This window comes from Lethenteron reissneri, chromosome 3 (genome assembly GCF_015708825.2).
Source record: "Lethenteron reissneri isolate LAM-NWPU_2019-01 chromosome 3, ASM1570882v1, whole genome shotgun sequence".
In the NCBI taxonomy this organism is placed as follows: Eukaryota; Metazoa; Chordata; class Hyperoartia; order Petromyzontiformes; family Petromyzontidae; genus Lethenteron; species Lethenteron reissneri.
The window spans coordinates 12459417-12479397 of NC_083781.1; the positions used below are offsets into that span (position 1 = coordinate 12459417).

Consider the following 19981-nt stretch of genomic DNA (forward strand, 5'->3'; position numbering starts at 1 on the left):
GGCTCCTGCGCAAAAACCCATTTCATCGTTACGTCTGCACGGTGGACATTCTCTGGTACTTTCCGTTCTTGCACCGTCTGCCATCAACGTGGGTTAAACAGAGTATTTCGTAAGGTTGAGTAGCTCTGTGGAGGAATGTATATTCCATCTTCTCGTATGCTTCAGGTGGTTTTCTACCTGCGACAAAATAATCCAAATCTCTTCAGATCTTTAAAGCTAAAACATGGTGGAGCCTGGTTAGTATTTGATGGGTGACTATCAGGGCTTCTACCACTCAACTCCAAGTCCTCCACTGGTGGATGATGGGCTCCCCCGACAACATGTCGGCCGTGGGGATTGTTTGAACATACTTCACCACACTGGTCCGTGCAGGTTGAAAGGGAGTATCACTTGCCACCGATCTTAGCTGTGGTCTGGAGTCGAACCAGGATTTCACGGTTTTATAGTGGAGTGTGCTCAGCCAGCAACATCACGGCTCAAACACAAAATGAGCAAAAACAATCTTCAAAAAATAGTTGTTTTATTTTTGTCATTTCTGGATATACATAATTAAAATATGCATATTACAAAACATAAAAAAACCCTTCGGTAAAACCTTAGTCCGGTCAATAGAGAAATGGAAGCACGGTGTGACTTAAGTATGGCACACACCACGGGCAAAGATCCGGTCGTGCGAGGGGTTGGCACCACCAGTCGCCGACGTGTGACAACGCTGCATGCACGCGCCTCGAAAAATCACCCGAACATTTCTCATGGGGATACATTCACAATACATCATCTCCACCCGCGCCGTCGCACAAAGTACACCATTATTATTATTGTTTCGTCTCATTCATAGTACGTTGAACTTCTTTCGCGCTATACGCAACCGACCCTGCTAATCAGAGGTAAATCGTTACAACGCAGTCAATGTCGAAGAATTGCATAACCCTTAATGACTTCATCCGCTCGAGTACTTTACTCAGCCCAGACCTGGTCATGATTTTTGTTTTTTAAAAAGATACTTTCAATTTTGTGAAAGTGTCTTCCTCAGTTTCAGCCTCATTTCTACAGTGAGAACCGGGCAACCATGGTGAGATTGCATTGCACCGAGCCCACAGCTCGTCCACTTGGGTGAACTCGGGTTGCTGTGATAGTTTTTTCGCAATACATTACAAAATTACATTTGACAATGTGATGATTACTGCAATGAGTGTCCCTTAACTTTGTAATTGTATTTCACATTTGTCTTGTTTTTGCACTTTGATACATATAAAAATGAATTATTGCTTCCAAGTTATTCAACTGCAGTTCACTCAACATAAGCCAGCCATAAGTCTTTAATTATTGCAATTTTGCAATCGCTAATGCTTATAATGCTGTTGGAAAAATGGTGACACAACCACATTGACATCAATATCTGGAAATGTGCAAAGCCCTAATTTCATGGGTAATGGCTACTTATTTAGAACTCCAATTATTATTGTGAATATTATTCAAAATTGCATTAACATCATAAGGGAATACAAAATAAAATGGCCCATGCATAAGATAATTGTGGCTTTTACATGATGCGATATCGTACTAAAGCCGTATCACAGCAACTCGAGGCCATCACATCCCCATCAAGTTCCAGACTGCAGCCTTCTCAATAGCACCTCTGGCCACGAAGAGTAAGGGTAGAAGCAGCAAGAATGATGGGAGCAGCAGTGGCAGAACCACAGAACTTCACGGCTCAAAATCTCAGACTCGTGCATCAGCTAACAGATCCTGTGTTCGATTCTGGACATGGGTGCCTTGTTGAGATTGTATTTTCTCTCCTCTTGGTTCCGTATGGGTTTCCACCAGGTTCTGCAGTTTCCTCCCGCAAGCTCAAAAAAATTAAACGTCCAATGAAACTGGCATTGGCCAAACATCCCAATTCTGAAAAATTACTTGTAAATTATTAATTTGCGATTACACGCAGTAACATTGTGAAAACTTGCCAGGCGCTTCCTAAAAAGGAGACTCGATGAGGCTTTTTCGTAGGTAAAGAGCGCAATAACTCTGGGGCCCGGTGCCCGATTCCTGGCGAGTAGAAACTGGGTCCCCCCCCCCACCCCCGTGGCTGTGGAAATGAGGCATAAGACGTCTTTGTGAAATCCAAAGTAAAAAAAAAACAATTAAGTTGCCTTGTACAGACCAACAGATTCACATTCTGCTTAAAACATCCACAAGAGTAAAGCTGCATGCAAAGAAAATCAAAACAATTGCAGGGGGAAAAAAAAAAAACCCCCACATACATTCACTTCTCCGTTATCATACTCCAGTGTGTTTGATCATGGATTATTACTGTGTACAGGTAATTAGCGTAATTGTTACCTGAATTATTTGTATTGTATTCAGAGTTAAAAATCGTAGTGTGTGCGTAAATAAACAATTACACAATACAAGCAAAGGAATTGGACACGGAGACACTTTAAAGAGGCTGCCTCTTTAAATTAAACCTTAACACTCGACCTGGTACGCAAACACAAAATCACGTGAAAAATCTTGCGAGTAAATTTTGATTAAAATATGGATCATGTAATAATCAACTTCCACCAGCTCAATAGACGTGGTTTGAAAATAAATTGCGTAGAACTGCCATTTCGCAGCACTTTATTGGTGCGTTACATTCTCACGGTGCCTCACCAATCGCGAAAATTCAAACATCCACAATCCGTGTCGGTAACTCGGCAATTGCATCACTCAGCCTCTTTTCACTCGCGGTACCAACACGATCACGACCTAAAAACACACCCACACCAACCTACAAGAAACTGCTACCGTAAGATGCATTGTAACCGTTGAAATAAAAAAATTATCCCATGAAAAATTCTTGCTGCTGGAAGATGTAGAAATTGACCGGTGTCTCGCAAAACAACACAGCACCGATGCCAATTGAATAACTGTTCACATTTCACTCGTCCTGGCCCCCCCCTGATGCGACTGCCGATAGCACACGAGGTGTAGCAGCTGGCCCAATGAGGTTAGGGAGTTGAAATCCTGGGCAGGGTTGATGCTCCCTCCATATTAACCGAATACATCCTTGCTTATATTCCTTGGAGGGAGCTGAATACCAACTGGTAAGCACCACTCGCAAATAACCCAACAAAGGTTATCCTATGGAGAAATCGGTACCGTGCCGTAAGGCCACACATTTACTGCATCGATCACCGACGATACAGCAACGCTTGAAAACGCGACGATGAATTTTGAAAAGAATCGTAGACGTGACCATAGAAAATCACATTTACCGATGAGCTCACAAAAACATTTAGACTTTGTACACTCACTTGGGCACAAAGTCATGCCTCCCTGGCGTTATTCGTTTGACTGTTAAACTGAAGCACTTCTAAGTTTAAAGACAATCCCTCGATTTACCGGTTGCTCAACGGAGTTAAAAATGCATAAGGCAATAGTCATAGTATAGGGCATATATGCAAATAGTGGCAAATCCTGAGCAACCTGTAAATACTAACAGATTAGAACGACATTCTTAGCTTAACTTTTACACCCATAGTAACAAATTACGGGGGAGTGCGATCCAAGAAATCTTGACACTTCATTTTTCCATATTCATATTGAGCGGCACCCTAATACGCACAGATCAAGAAACCAATGTCTACATCAACACTGCCGCTTGTTCACCTTGTGCCATGTCCAAAACTGGTTACAGTGAACGCTGGCCTCCAGGTAACATGCCCTGTTGATCACAGGCTTATTCGAGGTGCCATGACAATGCCGGCCTTGGTAACATTTCCCTCCTCCATCCTAGACACGTGTCCTGCTTCACACAACACCTCGAGATGTACTGCACGGCAGGCACTGGTATGAATAGAAAACGATGTGCACTCCACCTTAATTAGGTCGGGAACAATTTCTAACAGTTTAACACAATATTATCCATAAGAGTTTTTGGGTTGTATTGTGTAAATGTGTCGTTAAACCCGCCACCACCCGACAGACAATTCGTAAAGTTTGTCACGTGATCAAAACATGACAATTCGTTACTAAAAAAATTATTCAAAGCTTCCGTGACTGCAGGGATTCCATATTCTTGGTTCTTTCGGTAAAGTCACGTAGAAGGGAAATAATAAAATATAAAACAATAAGATTCTCACGACGTTTCGACTGCAACACAAGCAATCATCAGGTGAAATCCACAGCAAGAAAATTAGTAAAAAGTGGCGGTCAAATTTTCTTGCTTTGGATTTCACAACTGATGATGATTGCTTGTATTGCAGTCGAAACGTCGTGAGAATTGAATTGTTTAAAATTTGTATTATTTTATTATTTCCCTTCTACGTGACTTCACCGAAAGAACCAAGAATATAATTCGTTACCAGTTCAGCACACCGGTGTGTTGGAAAGTAAACCCACAGCGTCTACAATTCGAGTATGATGTGTTGCCAGTAATTACAACGAGCATCATAAGATGACAGCCAGTTATGGAGAAATCCTCCTGTTTCGGTCTTATATAGTTACATACGATGTCATTACAAACCATACTAATTGGCTGTGTCGGGTGGTGGCAGGTTTAACAACACTTATATATTCTTTGGTCTTTCGGTAAAGTCACGTAGATAGGTTCAAAGAAAATAACAAAAAACACTTAATATTCACACAATCTAACCCAAAAACCTCTCAGGGATAATTTCTTACATGTCTGCGCTCATACCTTGCATGTGTGTTTAGAGAGGTATTACCCCATTGTAACAAACCACTTGCGGACCTGGAACAAAGTTCACGACTATATCAGAGGGGCGTTTCGCTAGACAGCAAAGGGTTTAATGACAATTTGAACTGGGCCTCTGAAGAAACAGGAGACGGTCGATGCATCGCCACACCAGTGTAAATTTGTACAGGTCTCCTTGTCAAATACAACATCAAAAACATCACACGCTAGTACCGTATACAGTAGAGTACTGTATCGGACACCAAGGGAAACGACCGGAGATTTGGCAGCACGTACGATCGTTATAAGCTTGGGGTTGCTAGCGTAATTGCTGTATGGAGGTATAAATCAACGCAAGAGAATGCGTTCCCGCAGCTACGTTCATTATAAACCGGGTATTCGTTACAGTCATGGTTCGTTGTGACACGGTAATATTGGACATACACATTGTGTAATGCGTGATTTTAATGCGAGACAGCTCAGTGGATTGTTGTAGGCTTGTATTACGCTATGAGGTCAGAGGTCTCTGTGGAGCAATCGCTGTGCAAAATGGGGCTAAAAGCGGGCAGGTGGTATGCAAGCGCCACTCGGTCACTGCACAAACGCCCCCATGTCCGCAAGGCATTTTAAGGACAGCTTCAAAGCAGTGGCAGGATTAAAATGGCATGGCCAAGTGCTATTTAGACCATATCGCCCCGAACTGGAAATCGCTACAAGATCTGGAAAGATGTAAACAGCTCGATGTAAATCAATAATTAAGACGGTTGTGTCAATTATTCTAGGAGAAAATGCTGCAATGGCCTGGACATGTAATGAGACTAAGAGCAGAATATCATATTTGGCACGACATATATGTGTGTAAAGTTGAACAAAAGAGTAGGAAGGTAGAGAACCAGATGTAGATGTGTCGCAAAGAAATCTCCGAAAGGAAACAAAACTGCAGTTATCTTACGTGACGAGACAGATTCAAGGCAGGAAAAAACCCAAGGCGTTCAAAGCTTTAACGTCGCTGTTGAGCAGACGAAACAACCAAAAACCCTGGGCTGGACCTGCTTTTGGCTGTAAATGTCAAACAAGGTTCCAATGCGCATTAGACTTGATATTAAAATTATCAATTAATTCGATTATAGCTTTGAGTAATCAACAACAAAATGTGCATGTAATTTGCATATGTATGTTTGTTGTATCTCTAATCAGAATATCAGTTGCAGATGTAATAAACAATAGTCACGCTATGTGGCTCATATGTGCGAGGTGAAGATGGGCGGACATTGATGGAGTCATCATCGTTCCATCACGGAGTTCGCGTGCACTGCGCAGTTTCAGGATTTTGAGGGCCAGATGCCTGGCATTCACCATTTCAACATGATTGCCGATTAATCGATCTTAATATATATTTTTTAAATAATCCACCGCTTTAATCAATTATTTCACGACTGATGTACACAAATGTCATGAACACACAATGGGTATTCAGACCGAACGAGTTGGAACCGTTCTTGAAGAAGTCTAACTTGAGATCACGTCACAATTGTACGCAAATGGAAGAAGCAAGGCTCAGGCTCAAAACCATACGAAGGGACACGGCTAAGTCTTGATAGCTTAACGGTTCGGGAAGCCCTGTGGTAAGAAAATGTTGCATATACATGAGAAGTGTCATCTCAGCCCGAAGAAGCAAACGCATATTTCCAAATGTCACGGGCTAGTTGGCTGTAAAGTTACCATTTTCGTTTCCTCTCGGCAACGGTTAATAAAAACAAACATCCCGCTGTTGTTTCACCAACCATTCATTCGTGTATCAAGTTTACCGAAGCGGCAACTTGATAAGAGAATGTAAAATTATCATGGCACACGACGCGATGGGTGCCAGGTGCCAGAGGTCGCAACCGGGTACCCGATACCGTACCCTACACGATACTCGGCTACCCGTACCCGGTCGGGTACGGGTAGCCGTTTGCGACCCTGGTGCGGCCGGGTACGGGTACGGGTAGGCCGTGAGTCATTGGTGAGTAACCGTTTGTCACTCATTTCGGGTAGGGTACGGGTAGGGAACGGGTACCCGTACCCGGCCGGGTACGGGTACCCATTTGCGACCCTGGTGCGGCCGGGTACGGGTAAGGAATCAAAACCCGTTTGCGACCTCTGCCAGGTGCACGCGCCGAGGGCGCACCTACCTGGTTTTAAAGGCACTGGAAGCGATTAACGCGTCGTCAGATTTAAATGCGGCTTGGAAAATAAAACAAAATACATAAACACACCTCTCGCTCGCTTCACCTGTTCCTTACTTTTGCATAAACCGCTGTTGATGTTCCAAATAAGTGCTGTGAAATGATCGTCGAGCGTACGGAGCCACAACGTGAAAATCCACACGATGATCGAGGAGGCCCCTGTGGGTGCCCAGGAAAATTCTATGCAGTCTAAAAAATAAACGGCGTGTCTGTCTTTGATTTTTAAATCGATGTTCAGAATAATACTTCAACTTGCATAATTCATTCCGCCTCCATAAACTTAAAAAAAATAATCCACAGCTTGAAGTTAATTCGAATGTAAATCAAAGTGCTGTATAAGTCACGTATTATAATCTGCAGAGAGGCACGTGACAATATTAGTCTTTACCAATTTACCTACAACCACAAGCAAATGCTTTAAGTGACTCCTATCAGGTCTCCAACTGGTTACATGTTTTGGATGTATACAGTATGAGGGAATCAAGTACCATGTTTTCTTTAACATTCAATGAGGGTAAAAATACTTTTTTTCAACAATCACATTAACATGGTGTACCCTATATAATAAAGGATGCTTTATTGGGATTACATTCAGACTCCAATTTTTTTTTATATATATAACAAATGATCAATGACCCAAGCACTAGAGGGAATAACGCTTGGCAATTATATTTATATCAGAAGAGTAAAATAGCTGGGTGTACTTTCTATCCAGGATGCCGATTATCATTAGACATGTTCATGGATATTTCCTTTTGATAGTTGTGGTTTGAACTGAAGGGATTGCCAGAAGGGTCTAATAACACACGCCCTCAAAATTAATTTGTGGTGTTGTTATAACAGCATGCGCCAACAATTTCCATCTCGAACATATTCACATCAGCCACATGCATAAACATTGCCTTCGCAAAATAAAAAAAAAAAATGTTTTTCAAAGGGCTCAATACCTCGTCATTATTTAAAGTTTTAGTTTTGAAATCCATTGTGGGAGCTTGCCTTGGATTTTTCCAATAATGCATCTCTCACCCGCTTGTTATGTCCAAGATGAAAATCACATTCCAGGATTAACACCAACAAACCAGGATTGCTCAGGTGAGCAATAACTTGAATACCTAATAAAGGTAACTAGAAAATAAATCAGACAGCTGTCCATATCTCTCCAGATTTAAAAACGTTTGTAGTCCACAGCACTATGTAACTTCTGGACTATATTTATGAAACGGCATATGTTTAAGCCACCAAACTCCGCACCAGTTTTACGTTTTTTTCGGGAGAAAGATGAACAGAAGCCTGCTTATTTTGCCCACAAAGCTCCACAACAACCGCAAAATTAGTTATCCGATGGTTGTATCAGATTCCATTTGGAAAAAAAACAACCCCAGTAAATCGAGTTTGAACACTGTCTTAGTTTCAGCGATCTGCACCAAATGAATAAACCGATTCAAACACTGATTCGTAAGACTTCCTTCCTTGGTGGTTGGTGTAGATTTGGCCTGCGAACCAGGCGAGGTTCAACACTGTTAAATGTTCGAAGCGACGAGTGCCAAGAAAACGACATTGGTCAAAAGTGGGGGCCCCTCTGCCCTGCCACTCGAGCAAGTGCGGCTATGTGTCAGGACGTCGCATTTGCCCCCATGCATCGCCCTGTCGTGTGTTGGCGTGCTCAGATGCCTGCACCTCCTGGCCTCTTCTGTTTACTACGGCCTTCTCTCACCAGGTTGAGATCTCCCGTGCAGATGTGGAGATGGGGCAGTGCCGCATGGGCAGCACCATCCTGCCCCAACCACCTCTCACTGCTGCTGCTGCCGCCGCCGCCGCCACCACCGGCGATGACGTCTGGTCACCGGAACTCGTAGATGGGAAGGCTGTGCTCGGTCACATGAGTGAGCGTCAGAGATTGAAACCTGCAACAAGCAAATGTTTGCTCACGTGTCACTTGGCCAATGGGAAAAAAATCCTGTTTTCAATATCAGTGATCAGAATTAACCATGCCTAGTGTGGTAGCTTTTCGAAAGTATCTCACCTCTGAGAAACTCGAAGAAAAACTATGTTTTTTTTTTCACGAGCAGACCCTTTTTCTAAAATAGTGAATGCTCTGAAGTCAAACGCATGGATTCTAATAAAACTGCTAAGCATCACTTTTCAAATATTTGAATGGCATACATTTCACTTAGAGCTCAAGTTTTGACTTTTGTTTTTAATTACATCTTTCGATTCTACTCTCCTGGCTATTGTACTCTATGCTCTTTACGATGTGCACACAACGAATGCGATTGGTTCTATTTTAATGGCGGAGATGAATGTGGTGAATGGCAAGATCGGGGAACACCCACCATGCTAAAGTGAACAACGGGGGTGGTCATCGCGTGAAGTAAATGCCTCCGACACACCTGTCTCCCCAACTGATACTGACACCTGACAAAAAGTTTAGTCTGAACAGTTATGAAAGTTTTTATTTAAAGCTTTCGTGACTGCAGGGATTCATATTCTTGGTTCTTTCGGTAAAGTCACGTAGAAGGGAACAAAAAAATATTTTATTATTTTATTTTACAATAAAATAATAAAATATTTTTTTAATATATATTTTATTTTACAATTAAATAAAAATATAAAAAAAATATATTTTTTTATTATTCTTTGGTTCTTTCGGTAAAGTCACGTATAAAGAAAAAATAATAAATTAAATAATAACATACGACGTTTCGATTGCAACACAAGCAATCATCATCAGGTATAATGAAATAGCGACATAAAATCTAACCAGAAAAAATTATAGACAGACATATAAGCAGACAGATATCACCAAGATACACACAGCGGGCAACACAGGTACAGAGAGGGGTGATTGGCTCTGTGGGGTGGCCTTAAATAGACAGAGGGGGGCGGAGGCAGCGAGAGGGAGGGGTTAGAGACAAAATTTACATGTCAATGAGTACAACAAAAAGGAGTGAGCAGGCTTAGGGGGAGAAAGAGACACACTAAAATTAAATAACCTAGCAAAGTATCGAAATGTTATTATTTTTTCTTTATACGTGACTTTACCGAAAGAACCAAAGAATAATTCCTGCAGTCACGAAAGCTCCAAAGTTAAGATATTTTTTTATTGTTTAATTGTTCCCTTCTACGTGACTTTACCGAAAGAACCAAGAATATTAATCCCTGCAGTCACGAAAGCTTTAAATAAAAACTTTCATAATTGTTCAGACTAAACTTTAACAATAAAATAAAATATATATAAAAAAATATTTTTTTCTTATTTTATTCTTCCCTTCTACGTGACTTTACCGAAAGAACCAAGAATTATGAAAATGTACAGCCATTGGTCAATCCTCCTGCTCGATGAAGGCCTCCCCGACACCAATGTCAGTCATGAGCAAACTTCACCAAGGTGGTCAGTGCAGTTTGGTGTGGGTGGGCACGAAGACCGATTCATACATCGCATACCACTGATATTAATAAGCCATGGCCAAGAATCAAACTCAAGTTGCTGGTTTCATAGCACAGTGCGCTGTCCACTGCACCACCGCTCCACTCTCAACTTACTCTTATATAGATATTTTCCAGAATTTTACATGCAAAAAGGCACTGTTGTTTGAGACAAGATTTACTATAACATTGGCCTGCCTCCAAGCACAGCCTCGATTATGTTTTCACTCTGGAGCTATTTATTTAAGAAGGGACGTTACAAAACACCGTCACAGCATGCAGAGACCCTACACTCCCACTGGTGATTACGAAAACAATTTTGGCACCAATGAACCTAATACAACATTGGCTTATATTATTAGAAAAGGCATCAGTGAAATGCTATGAAAATAAGCTCCGATTTTACCCGTCTGGTGTGCCATCGTACTTTGTGAATCATGTCCACTAACTTTCTGTTGTGATTGCACAACTCCCGTGTAAATGAACTCCGCTGATATTAAAAGAACCCAACGTGACAGGCCAGCTGTTTTTTTACTCTCAAGTAACACTGTAGCATACAGACTATTGCAATACACAGCATTGCCATTCGTTTTTAGTGCCTGTTAATCTGTGGTTTATCTGTTAATATTAACTATAAAATCTAATACATTTACATTAAATATTGGTGGATGGACAACTTTGCCCCCAACCACCCTCAACAATGCAATGGATTGTCACGATTCAGTCACAATCCCATTCATGCATGCTTATTTGAACACCATCATGAATGGTAGCGCCTCACATGTGATTTTACGCGTGTAACATGAGCCTACGAATCCACGTTACTCGATATGTATGAACTTCTTTCGCACCATACATGGCCAACCGTGCTAATCAGAGGTGCGGGAGAATGCATTGTTTATCCCACTCCTAGCATCACGCACACCGTAAGGAATATGTGACTGCAAGGTAATATACTCTTAGGTTTTTCGGTAAAGTCACGTAGGTAAAATAATAATAGAAATAAAATAATAAATCACGACGTTTCGGAGGCAACACAAGTCTCCGTCATCAGGTGGGACCGTCACAGCTAAATTTACTGTAAATCGAAACGTGATTTATTTTATTTCTATTATTATTTCTATTATTTATTATTATTTATTTTTTACCTACGTGACTTTACCGAAAAACCTTAGAGTATGAATCCTTGCAGTCACGAAAGCTTCAAATCTAGAACTGCAAGGTAATATTGAAGTGTTCTTTTTACTTTATCGCAGGTGGCGATGATGCACGTTTAATATTACGTGCCATTTTTACAGTGCTGCAATGACAAATCAAAGAAATGTGGAGAGGTTCACACGAAGTTGTGCGAGTCACCATTCTGAGCTGCGATGATAGTAGTAGCCCTCAATAGTGGCCGCAGACTTCTGGAAGCAGATGTAGTAAAAGCCAGCGAACGAAGCTCCGTTAATGTCCTTTATTTTATGGTCCGGTACCAGAAAATGCTCCTGTCTCACCAAAGGGGAGAAAGTAAACCGATACAAAAAAACATTGCAATCGAGAACACGCACGGATAACATCTGGAGAGAAGACTGCAGAAATGTGAGGATAATTTAGAAAAAAAGCCTTGCCAACTTGTGGGTGTGATTATCACAGGGGCCTGATGACATCATCATGGCACATGCACTTTAATTTAATCTTTACAGCCCAGTTGAATAATGTTACACTTGGAAAGTGAATTGCAAAAACTTCAACATTCCAGTACAGTGGAACTCCTCTTATCTGGAATCCTATAACTTTAGCCCCTACACAATCCAGGAAAGATTTGTTACACAAGGATCAAAGTTGATTTTCAAATAACATAAACCACTTGCAGGTAGTCATAGCAGGGGCTACATTTATCCTATTATACACATTTGTTCATGGATAAGAGGAATTGTATGGTAATTTATTCCCATTATCCGTGTGTATCTACAGATAACAAGCTGACCAAAATGAACATAACTAACATCGTGCTGTTGCTGCTATTAGCACTATTGCTGCTGCTGATATAATTTATCATGATGCTACTGTTGCTGCTGCTGTTATTCACCATGCTTTTGCTGCTATATCTGATATTGATGCTGCTGCTGCTGCTACCAATGATGACGATGGTGAAAATGATTATGACATGTAATTTTCCAGGAAGGCCTTGCCGGACAGTGCATTTTAATAATTACGTTTACATTTGGAGGCACCAGGGGGGCCCACCCCAGCATAAAACCCACACGCAAGGGGCGATAAAAGTCAAAAGGTGAGCACAGGCAGGATCACATACCCACTTGCTGAACTGTCATCTCATGCGGTGACCCACTGTGCTGCTCACGCAGTCACCTGCTCTGCAGCTCACGCAGTCACCTGCTGTGCGTGTGGAAGAGACTAGTGATGGAGTGGTGGGCAAAGAATAGAATGTGTCCGAGAGGACGACCATCGTGGGGATGGCGTAATGAGATCAGTTCATGTCCAGGAGATGGAGAGTGGCATCACGGGACCATGAGGAATGACGAAAATGGGGGTAGATAACTTTATCCAGCAATAGATGAGATGATAGTTGAAAGGATGAGGATGTCAAGATAATGACAACTGCTAATGATGAGGATGCAGTTTTGTTTCTGCTACTGGCTAGTCTGCTGGTATTGCTGCACCCACAACTCACACTACACTAAACCTCTTCTCATCTTCGCATTATATATGTCTTTATTCAGTCTCATGGCAAAAATGTATCCCATTGACATTTATCTAATATTTTCACGGACAAAGGAGATTTATTTCTGCAGACAGGATGAGACACCTAGATTTGCTCGTCAACAGTTCCCCCCCAACTTCAAAGCAGATAAAGGAGTTCCACAGTATATTTATAGTAAAGCAGGCATCCTTTGTAAAACACACATACACACACACACATCTACTTATTAAATATACCTACAGTTAGACGTGTAAAGCTAAATGGTATGCACACCACACATACCTTCCATCGCATGAAGATGAAGTCGCTCTCTGTTAGTTCTTCAAAATTAAAATCATCCGAGTTGAACGTTTTACCATACTGCAAAAATGCTGGGAACTTGCTCTGAAAAAAAGATCATGGAAATAGAAGTATTTTATTCTGTGATATACTAGTCTACTCGTGGATCACCTGTTAACATATTTTATGATACCTTAAATACAACTAACACCGTCATATCTAGACAACGGGCGAATAGAAAAACTACAAGAACGATGTCCTGAAGCCCTCTCATGGCTCACGAGCAAAGCTCGACATTGGCATGGTTCTCCTAAACAAGCTGCCATATGCAAGAATATAAATAAGATAAATTGATTAATTTAAGAAATAACCTATTCTTCAAGTACTTTTTTCTAAGGATAACTCAAGCCAACAAGTGACAAGCAAAATAGTGCAACACAGGCATAACAATATGAAGCTAAGACTAAATAGAAAATAACAGTTGAATGCACATGACGAAACACAAATGGTAAAGCAAAATAATTAGTCTCTTTAGAGTAACATCACTTCGGACACATCAAAACAATCCAATTAAAATGTCTCATTTAAAATTAAATAACGCTTCATACATTTTGTAACTGCCCTTCTGTACTAAACTTTTTCACATATTTATTCGCACCTCCAATTAGCACGGTGGGCTACGTACGGCGCGAAAGAAGTTCAATATACATACATACACAGGCCCGGGACCAGTTCAGATAATCGTCACTGGTGTCGATTGTGAGCCGGAATCGAACCCAGGTTGCCAGGTTTGTAGCACAGCATGCTAACTTGCTACACCACCTGGATTCAAGGCAGGGTTGCGATTTCCGCATGGAAAATGCGGAAGGAGGGTTCAAATTTTCCCGCATTTTTGCTAAAGTCAACCGCAAACGGTGGAAAGACAACTCCTATGACCGCGCGCTTTTAACAACACGTTAATGCGTTCTATTGGAAAGGATACATCATGTACATGTGCTCGTAATCACGGCTCCGCATTTGAATAAAGTATGTGGTTCTTGTGCGGAAATGCGGAAATCATATATTCATTCCAATCAGTAACTCAAAGCCCTACGTGATGCTGGGCCTTGCATGTATCCTTTCCAATAGAACGCATTAACGTGTTGTTAAAAGCGCGCGGTCATAGGAGTAGTCTTTCCACCGTTTGCGGTTGACTTTAGCAAAAATGCGGAAAAATTTGAACCCTCCTTCCGCATTTTCCATGCGGAAATCGCAACCCTGATTCAAGGCCCATAAAATCTCTGCCACCACCCCTCAGTAATAGACTTCCGTGACTCATTCAGGAGCACCACCTGCCATAACCACCCAGGCTCTCACCCAGTGCTTGCGGTCAACATCTTCGTCCGCATCCCACTTCCTGGTGAGAAAGGGCCGACCCTTGCTGATTATCTCGCCATCAAAGAACGTTGTTAGAACCGGGAACTCCTGCAGCAGCAGCAGCAGACACATTTACCCATAAGTCAGCAACACGCCAACTCATGGGGCCAAACACGCACAATGATGAGTCATGTAACCCTCCAGCTAGATTAGAACTTTAATTCTTTACAAGGTTCTTTATATTTTACTGAAGACCACATCGTAAAATGAAATGCATAGGCTATATAAAGGGTATTTATCTCTTGAAAGTGTATTACTTTGGTGACGTATGTGACTCACCTCTGTTAAACCTTTAATTTTCAAATATCCACAAAGAAATGCGTTCTCCGTGTCAACATGCTGCAATTAAGAAGAAAAAACACATCAATTGCATTCAGTACGTTTTGATGTTAACATCTGGAACTCCGTTTTTGTCAATGAGAGACATGTGCCTTATCTACTCAATTCAGATTCAATTGCCATATATACAACTAACACATTTGTTGCTCAACACAAATTTAAAAAAGTTTGAAACAACTGCCATAAATAACCAAAGCGGACCCAGTGGAGTAAAACCACCAGCAGCTCGCATTGCATACAATGTCCGTAGACCCTAACCATGCTAAACGTGTGTGTGTGTGTATGGCCTGTGATGTTGACACAATGTTATCCGATTCTGCCCTGGGCCTCTCATAAGTAAACTTAGACTGCATGGCATAGTAAAATATGGCCCTGGCCACATCACCCCATCATTTATTCGGTATATCACTGCCCAAAACAGTCTATTAGGCTAAAAGGAGGATAGGTTTGCTTAGTTAAATTGTAGTAAACAATGAAGGCAAAGGCTAGTCAGGGGATAATTGTTGTTGGGACTTATGAAATTTTTTTTTTACGTTTCCACATGAATAATAATTATTTGATAGAGACGGGTTCTCTGATATCAAGTAAAATGTGTTTACACTTAATAAAACAGTGACTATAAATGTGTTATATACTACAACTAGGACAATTATTTGCTCTTTGTTTGGCATTTGAAAAGGTACATTCTTTAAAGAAAAGAAAACTAAACAAAAATGTCCTGCAGAAGCTTCAGTTGATACAGCACCCGGTTTGTACTATCTAAGGGATTTCTTTAACGTGTTAACTGGCTCAGCTGCACTCCAAACCAAATGAGGCACACATATTTGACCATGACTAGGAGCTGAAGCTGCTATCTCCAGCATGCTGCATGTGTTAAACAGATTTTTTTACACAACACCACAAGCAACACTCAATGCCCCACGAGCCATTTTTACTGGTTACTTGAGTAGGCATGAGCAGGACACGTGCTGTCATTTTGGAATTTTCTAAATGTAAACGGTGTTTAGTGAGGACAGTGCAGTAGTTGCATGCACACTGCAGCCTTACATGGACAACTTTTTCATCAGCCATGATCAAGCCACTGCTGGATTCAAGCCCCAACCCCACCCCAAACCAATGCCGCCACCACCACCCCTCACAATTGTTCAATCCATCCAGCACCTGCATGAACCGATTTCATAACTCTCTTTGGTACACCTGTCATAAATGTTCCATTCCTTGTCTGCCACTCCATTACTATTCTTGACCACTGCCCATCACCTCTTCCCTCCATGACACGTGTTCTGCACAAGTCCACTGGCTGTTCTTAATCGTTTGGATTACGTAATTGACCTGTGTGTGCTATAACCAACGTGTTCCTCTCTCCGTCTCAATATCATTTCAATCACCTATCTGTTTGGTGGGTATTGCAGTAGCTGCATGCACACTGCTACTTTACATGGACAACTTTTTGCTTTGTACCAATTTAATGCATTCATATTTTTTCTCTCTTTTTAAATTGGTTGCATATCTCGTGTGCAGCTGCTTGTGATAAAAATAACATTTCTTTATACATGGAAAATAAAACAATTACTACCACACATGATATCCAATTATAGTAACTGATAAATGTAATGTGGCAAGTTCTCCCGCCAACATAAAAAAAGAGGTCATTAAAGTTATTTATGCCCGTTTACACATTTTTTTTTTTACGATCAAGTAGTTTGTGGTTAATTTGGCAAATTTTGACCAAGACGCCAGGACACAATGGCCTACTCTTGCGAATGTCACGGGATCGTTAGCATCGACTATGAACCAGACGATGCATAACAATTATGATTAATACACCCGCAGTAATAAGCAGGGTGGCTGCTGGATTCAAACTGCAAGCCTCTGTTATAATCACGCTCCACGACTTCTCATTGCATTCCAGCCTTCAAAGTCAACATTGGAAGAGGCAGGGATTTAGAATAATTTCACAAAAATTTAAGTTATTTGGATCTCATCATGGTAAGAGAAGTGCATTTTAGTGCATGTCACGTCTTATCTAGATTTTAAAAAGTGTGTTTGTGCAATCCCGTAGAAAAATGCAACGTTTGTCCGTGTGTATACATCAAATGCATAAAACCATAAATGGAAAGTGATTGCATTGTAGATATCATCCAAGAAGTTTGGCTACGTAAGCTGTTAGGCGGCATGAGCAGCGCTATCGTGTAACACAGGGCATGGCCACATACTAAATGGATTAGTAACTTATAAGTATAGCACTGTGGCGAAATTAAGCGTCGATTGCTAACCGTATGGGCTCTACATAAATGCTAAAAACAATCCCCATCATTAGTGCAGGGCAGCGCAGGTACAGCAAGTACATCTGTGATGCCAGAAATGTGGGTGCAGATCTTCATGCCACCCCCCCCCCCTCTGTGTTAAATGTGTTCAGTGTGCGAGAAGATAAGTGGCAAGCGTTGCACAATTTCGTGGTGTTACTTCGTGGTGTGCTGGCTCAGCATAAGCCCGTGTGGGTTAACGCAGAAACCTGACGTGTCGCGTTACTGCTGCCACTTTTATACATTCATTTAACCTTATGGCGGGACCCCGGTGTTCCATAAGGTCACGGATCTCGCATAAACTGAGTTGCGACGTCATTTTATGTCTGTTGAAGGCGAACGACAGGGCGATCTGTTCCTCTCGACGAGCTCTACACGATGCGCTAATAAAAGTTTCAAAGTTTTGTTCGTGACTACGGCAATTTTGGCAACGACGGGTGCTTGATGAAGAACGAGGATTGATTTCTGGTGGGTCGCGGCGTTTATATGCGCGGTGGGAAGGAGTCGCCAAAAATAAATAAATCAATTACGATGTTGACTTTCGTTTATTCGGGACCCCGGGGTCCCACAATAAGGTTCATTTGTGCACGTAGTGTAATAATATAACGCGATGCATTTGGATTTATAACACGCCCGAGTGCAACTGCATACAAATATGACAAAGTATGCAGCCTTGGTCATGTGTAGCCGTGAGCCGACTGGTACACAAGTATTAAAAACCAACTCCTGCTTTGACAAATTGTTTACCCCTATGAGTGTGTACACTTAATTCACACGCTATTAGAATGTATACTGTGATAAGGGGTCATATAATATGCAGGCGATTTATGATCTAGGCAAAACCCCTTATTCTTGCCAATGTACTTTAGCATATTTATTGTGGCCTATTTTATTATGAAGCATTCGTTCGATTCACTCGCGTGTACATTGCAATCCTCACTCTTGCGCACATGGCCACTGGTTGTGGAGCATCTGTACAAGAAACCCGACTGAACACACACACAACTCCAACTCTAACACCAGTGTGGTCTACTGTCGACACATCTGGGCTGTCCCACACCACTCTGAATGGAGCTCGATCACTAAAACTGTTAAAAGTAAATATGAGTGGGTCATTCATAACGTGTGGGTAAGTGCTACCTTTCAATACGCCACACGGAGGCGGTCCTAGAAAGCACCATAAATCAACGTGGTATTTGCTACCTACTAGAACGCTTTAAGAGTTCTAGTAGGTAGCAGCAGTCAACACAGCAGTCATGGGGGACACGAGACAAGAAACATCCATCCCTTGAGCGACCAACACACCCAAAGCAACTCAATAGCAGTCCACGCTGGGGAGGGGGGGGGGGGACCTCGCCTAGCGGCTCTGCGGGAGATCCCTTGCGCCTGGCACGGCGACGAAACTAGGCCCAGGTGGGGGTACGCGGTGATGTCGCACAACGGAACGCGCCCGCGACTGCCCTCACCTTGAGCACGACCTCGACGTCGTAGGCGTTGCCTTTGCTCTTCTGGAAGCCCCTGAACTTTGAGCCGCTGTAGAGCAGCGAGGTGTTCACGCCGGGCTGGTGCGTGTTGATGGGCGGCGGCGGCACGAGGCGCGACTCGGCGCGCACCGGCATCTTCGCGCGCCTCTCCGCCGCTGCGGGGGTGAAGAGGGGAGGGGGGGGGAGGGAGGGGAGGGGTGAGAGTGAAGAGGGGAGGGGGGAGGGAGGGGAGGGGGTGAAGAGGGGGAGGGGGGAGAGGGAGGGAGGGGGGGAGAGGAGAGGGGGTGAGCGGAGGGGAGGGGGTGGGATGGAGGGGGTGAAGAGGGGAGGGGGAGGGAGGGGAGGGGGGTGAAGAGGGGAGGGGGAGGGGAGGGGGGTGAAGGAGGGGAGGGGGAAGGGAGGGGAGGGGGTGAAGAGGAGAGGGGGAAGGAGGGGGAGGGGGTGAAGAGGGGAGGGGGGAGGGAGGGGGAGGGGGGTGAAGAGGGGAGGGCTGGGAGGGAGGGGAGGGGGTGAAGAGGGAGAGGGTGGGAGGGAGGGGAAGGGGGGGATAGTGATGGGAAGGAGGGGAGGGGTGAGAGGAGGAGGGGGAAAGGAGGGGAGGGGTGAAAGAGGGGAGGGGGGAGGGCGGGGAGGGGGGTGAAGAGGGGAGGGGGGAGGGAGGGGAGGGGGGTGAGAGGAGGGGGAAGGGGGGAGGGGTGAAGAGGGAGGGGGGAGGAGGGAGGGGGTGAGAGGAGGGGGAGGAGGGGAGGGGGAAGGGGAGGGGAAGGGGGGGGGGTGAAGAGGAAGAGGGGGAAGGGGAGGGGAGGGGGTGAAGAGGGGAGGGGGGAGGGAGGGGAGGGGTGAAGCAGGAGAGGGGGAAGGGAGGGGAGGGGGGGTGAAGAGGGGAGGGGGGAGGGAGGGGAGGGGTGGTTGAAGAGGAAGAGGGGGAAAGGAGGGGAGGGGGTTGAAAGAGGGGAGGGGGGAGGGAGGGGAGGGGGGTTGTTGAAGAGGGGAGGGGGAGGGGCAGGTGGGTGAAGAGGGAGGTGGAAAGGGAGGGGAGGGGGTGAAGAGGGAGTGGGAAGGGAGGGAGGGGGGGAAGGAGGGGAGGGGGGAGGGAGGGGATGGGGGTGAAGAGGAGAGGG

The 19981-nt window shown here is 43.5% G+C and overlaps 1 protein-coding gene across 1 annotated transcript; it reads right to left on the bottom strand.

The window, feature by feature from the left end:
- Positions 1 to 503: 503 nt before the first annotated feature.
- LOC133346916 (glucose-induced degradation protein 4 homolog) lies at positions 504 to 19017 on the bottom strand. The gene is made up of 6 exons (XM_061558744.1): positions 18843 to 19017; positions 15011 to 15070; positions 14672 to 14779; positions 13319 to 13420; positions 11689 to 11819; positions 504 to 8810 (listed from the first exon to the last, which is right to left on the bottom strand). The coding sequence occupies exons 1-6, from the start codon at positions 18993 to 18995 to the stop codon at positions 8747 to 8749; spliced, it is 618 nt and encodes a 205-aa protein (XP_061414728.1). The 5' UTR covers positions 18996 to 19017; the 3' UTR covers positions 504 to 8746.
- Between the last annotated feature and the right edge of the window lie 964 nt (positions 19018 to 19981).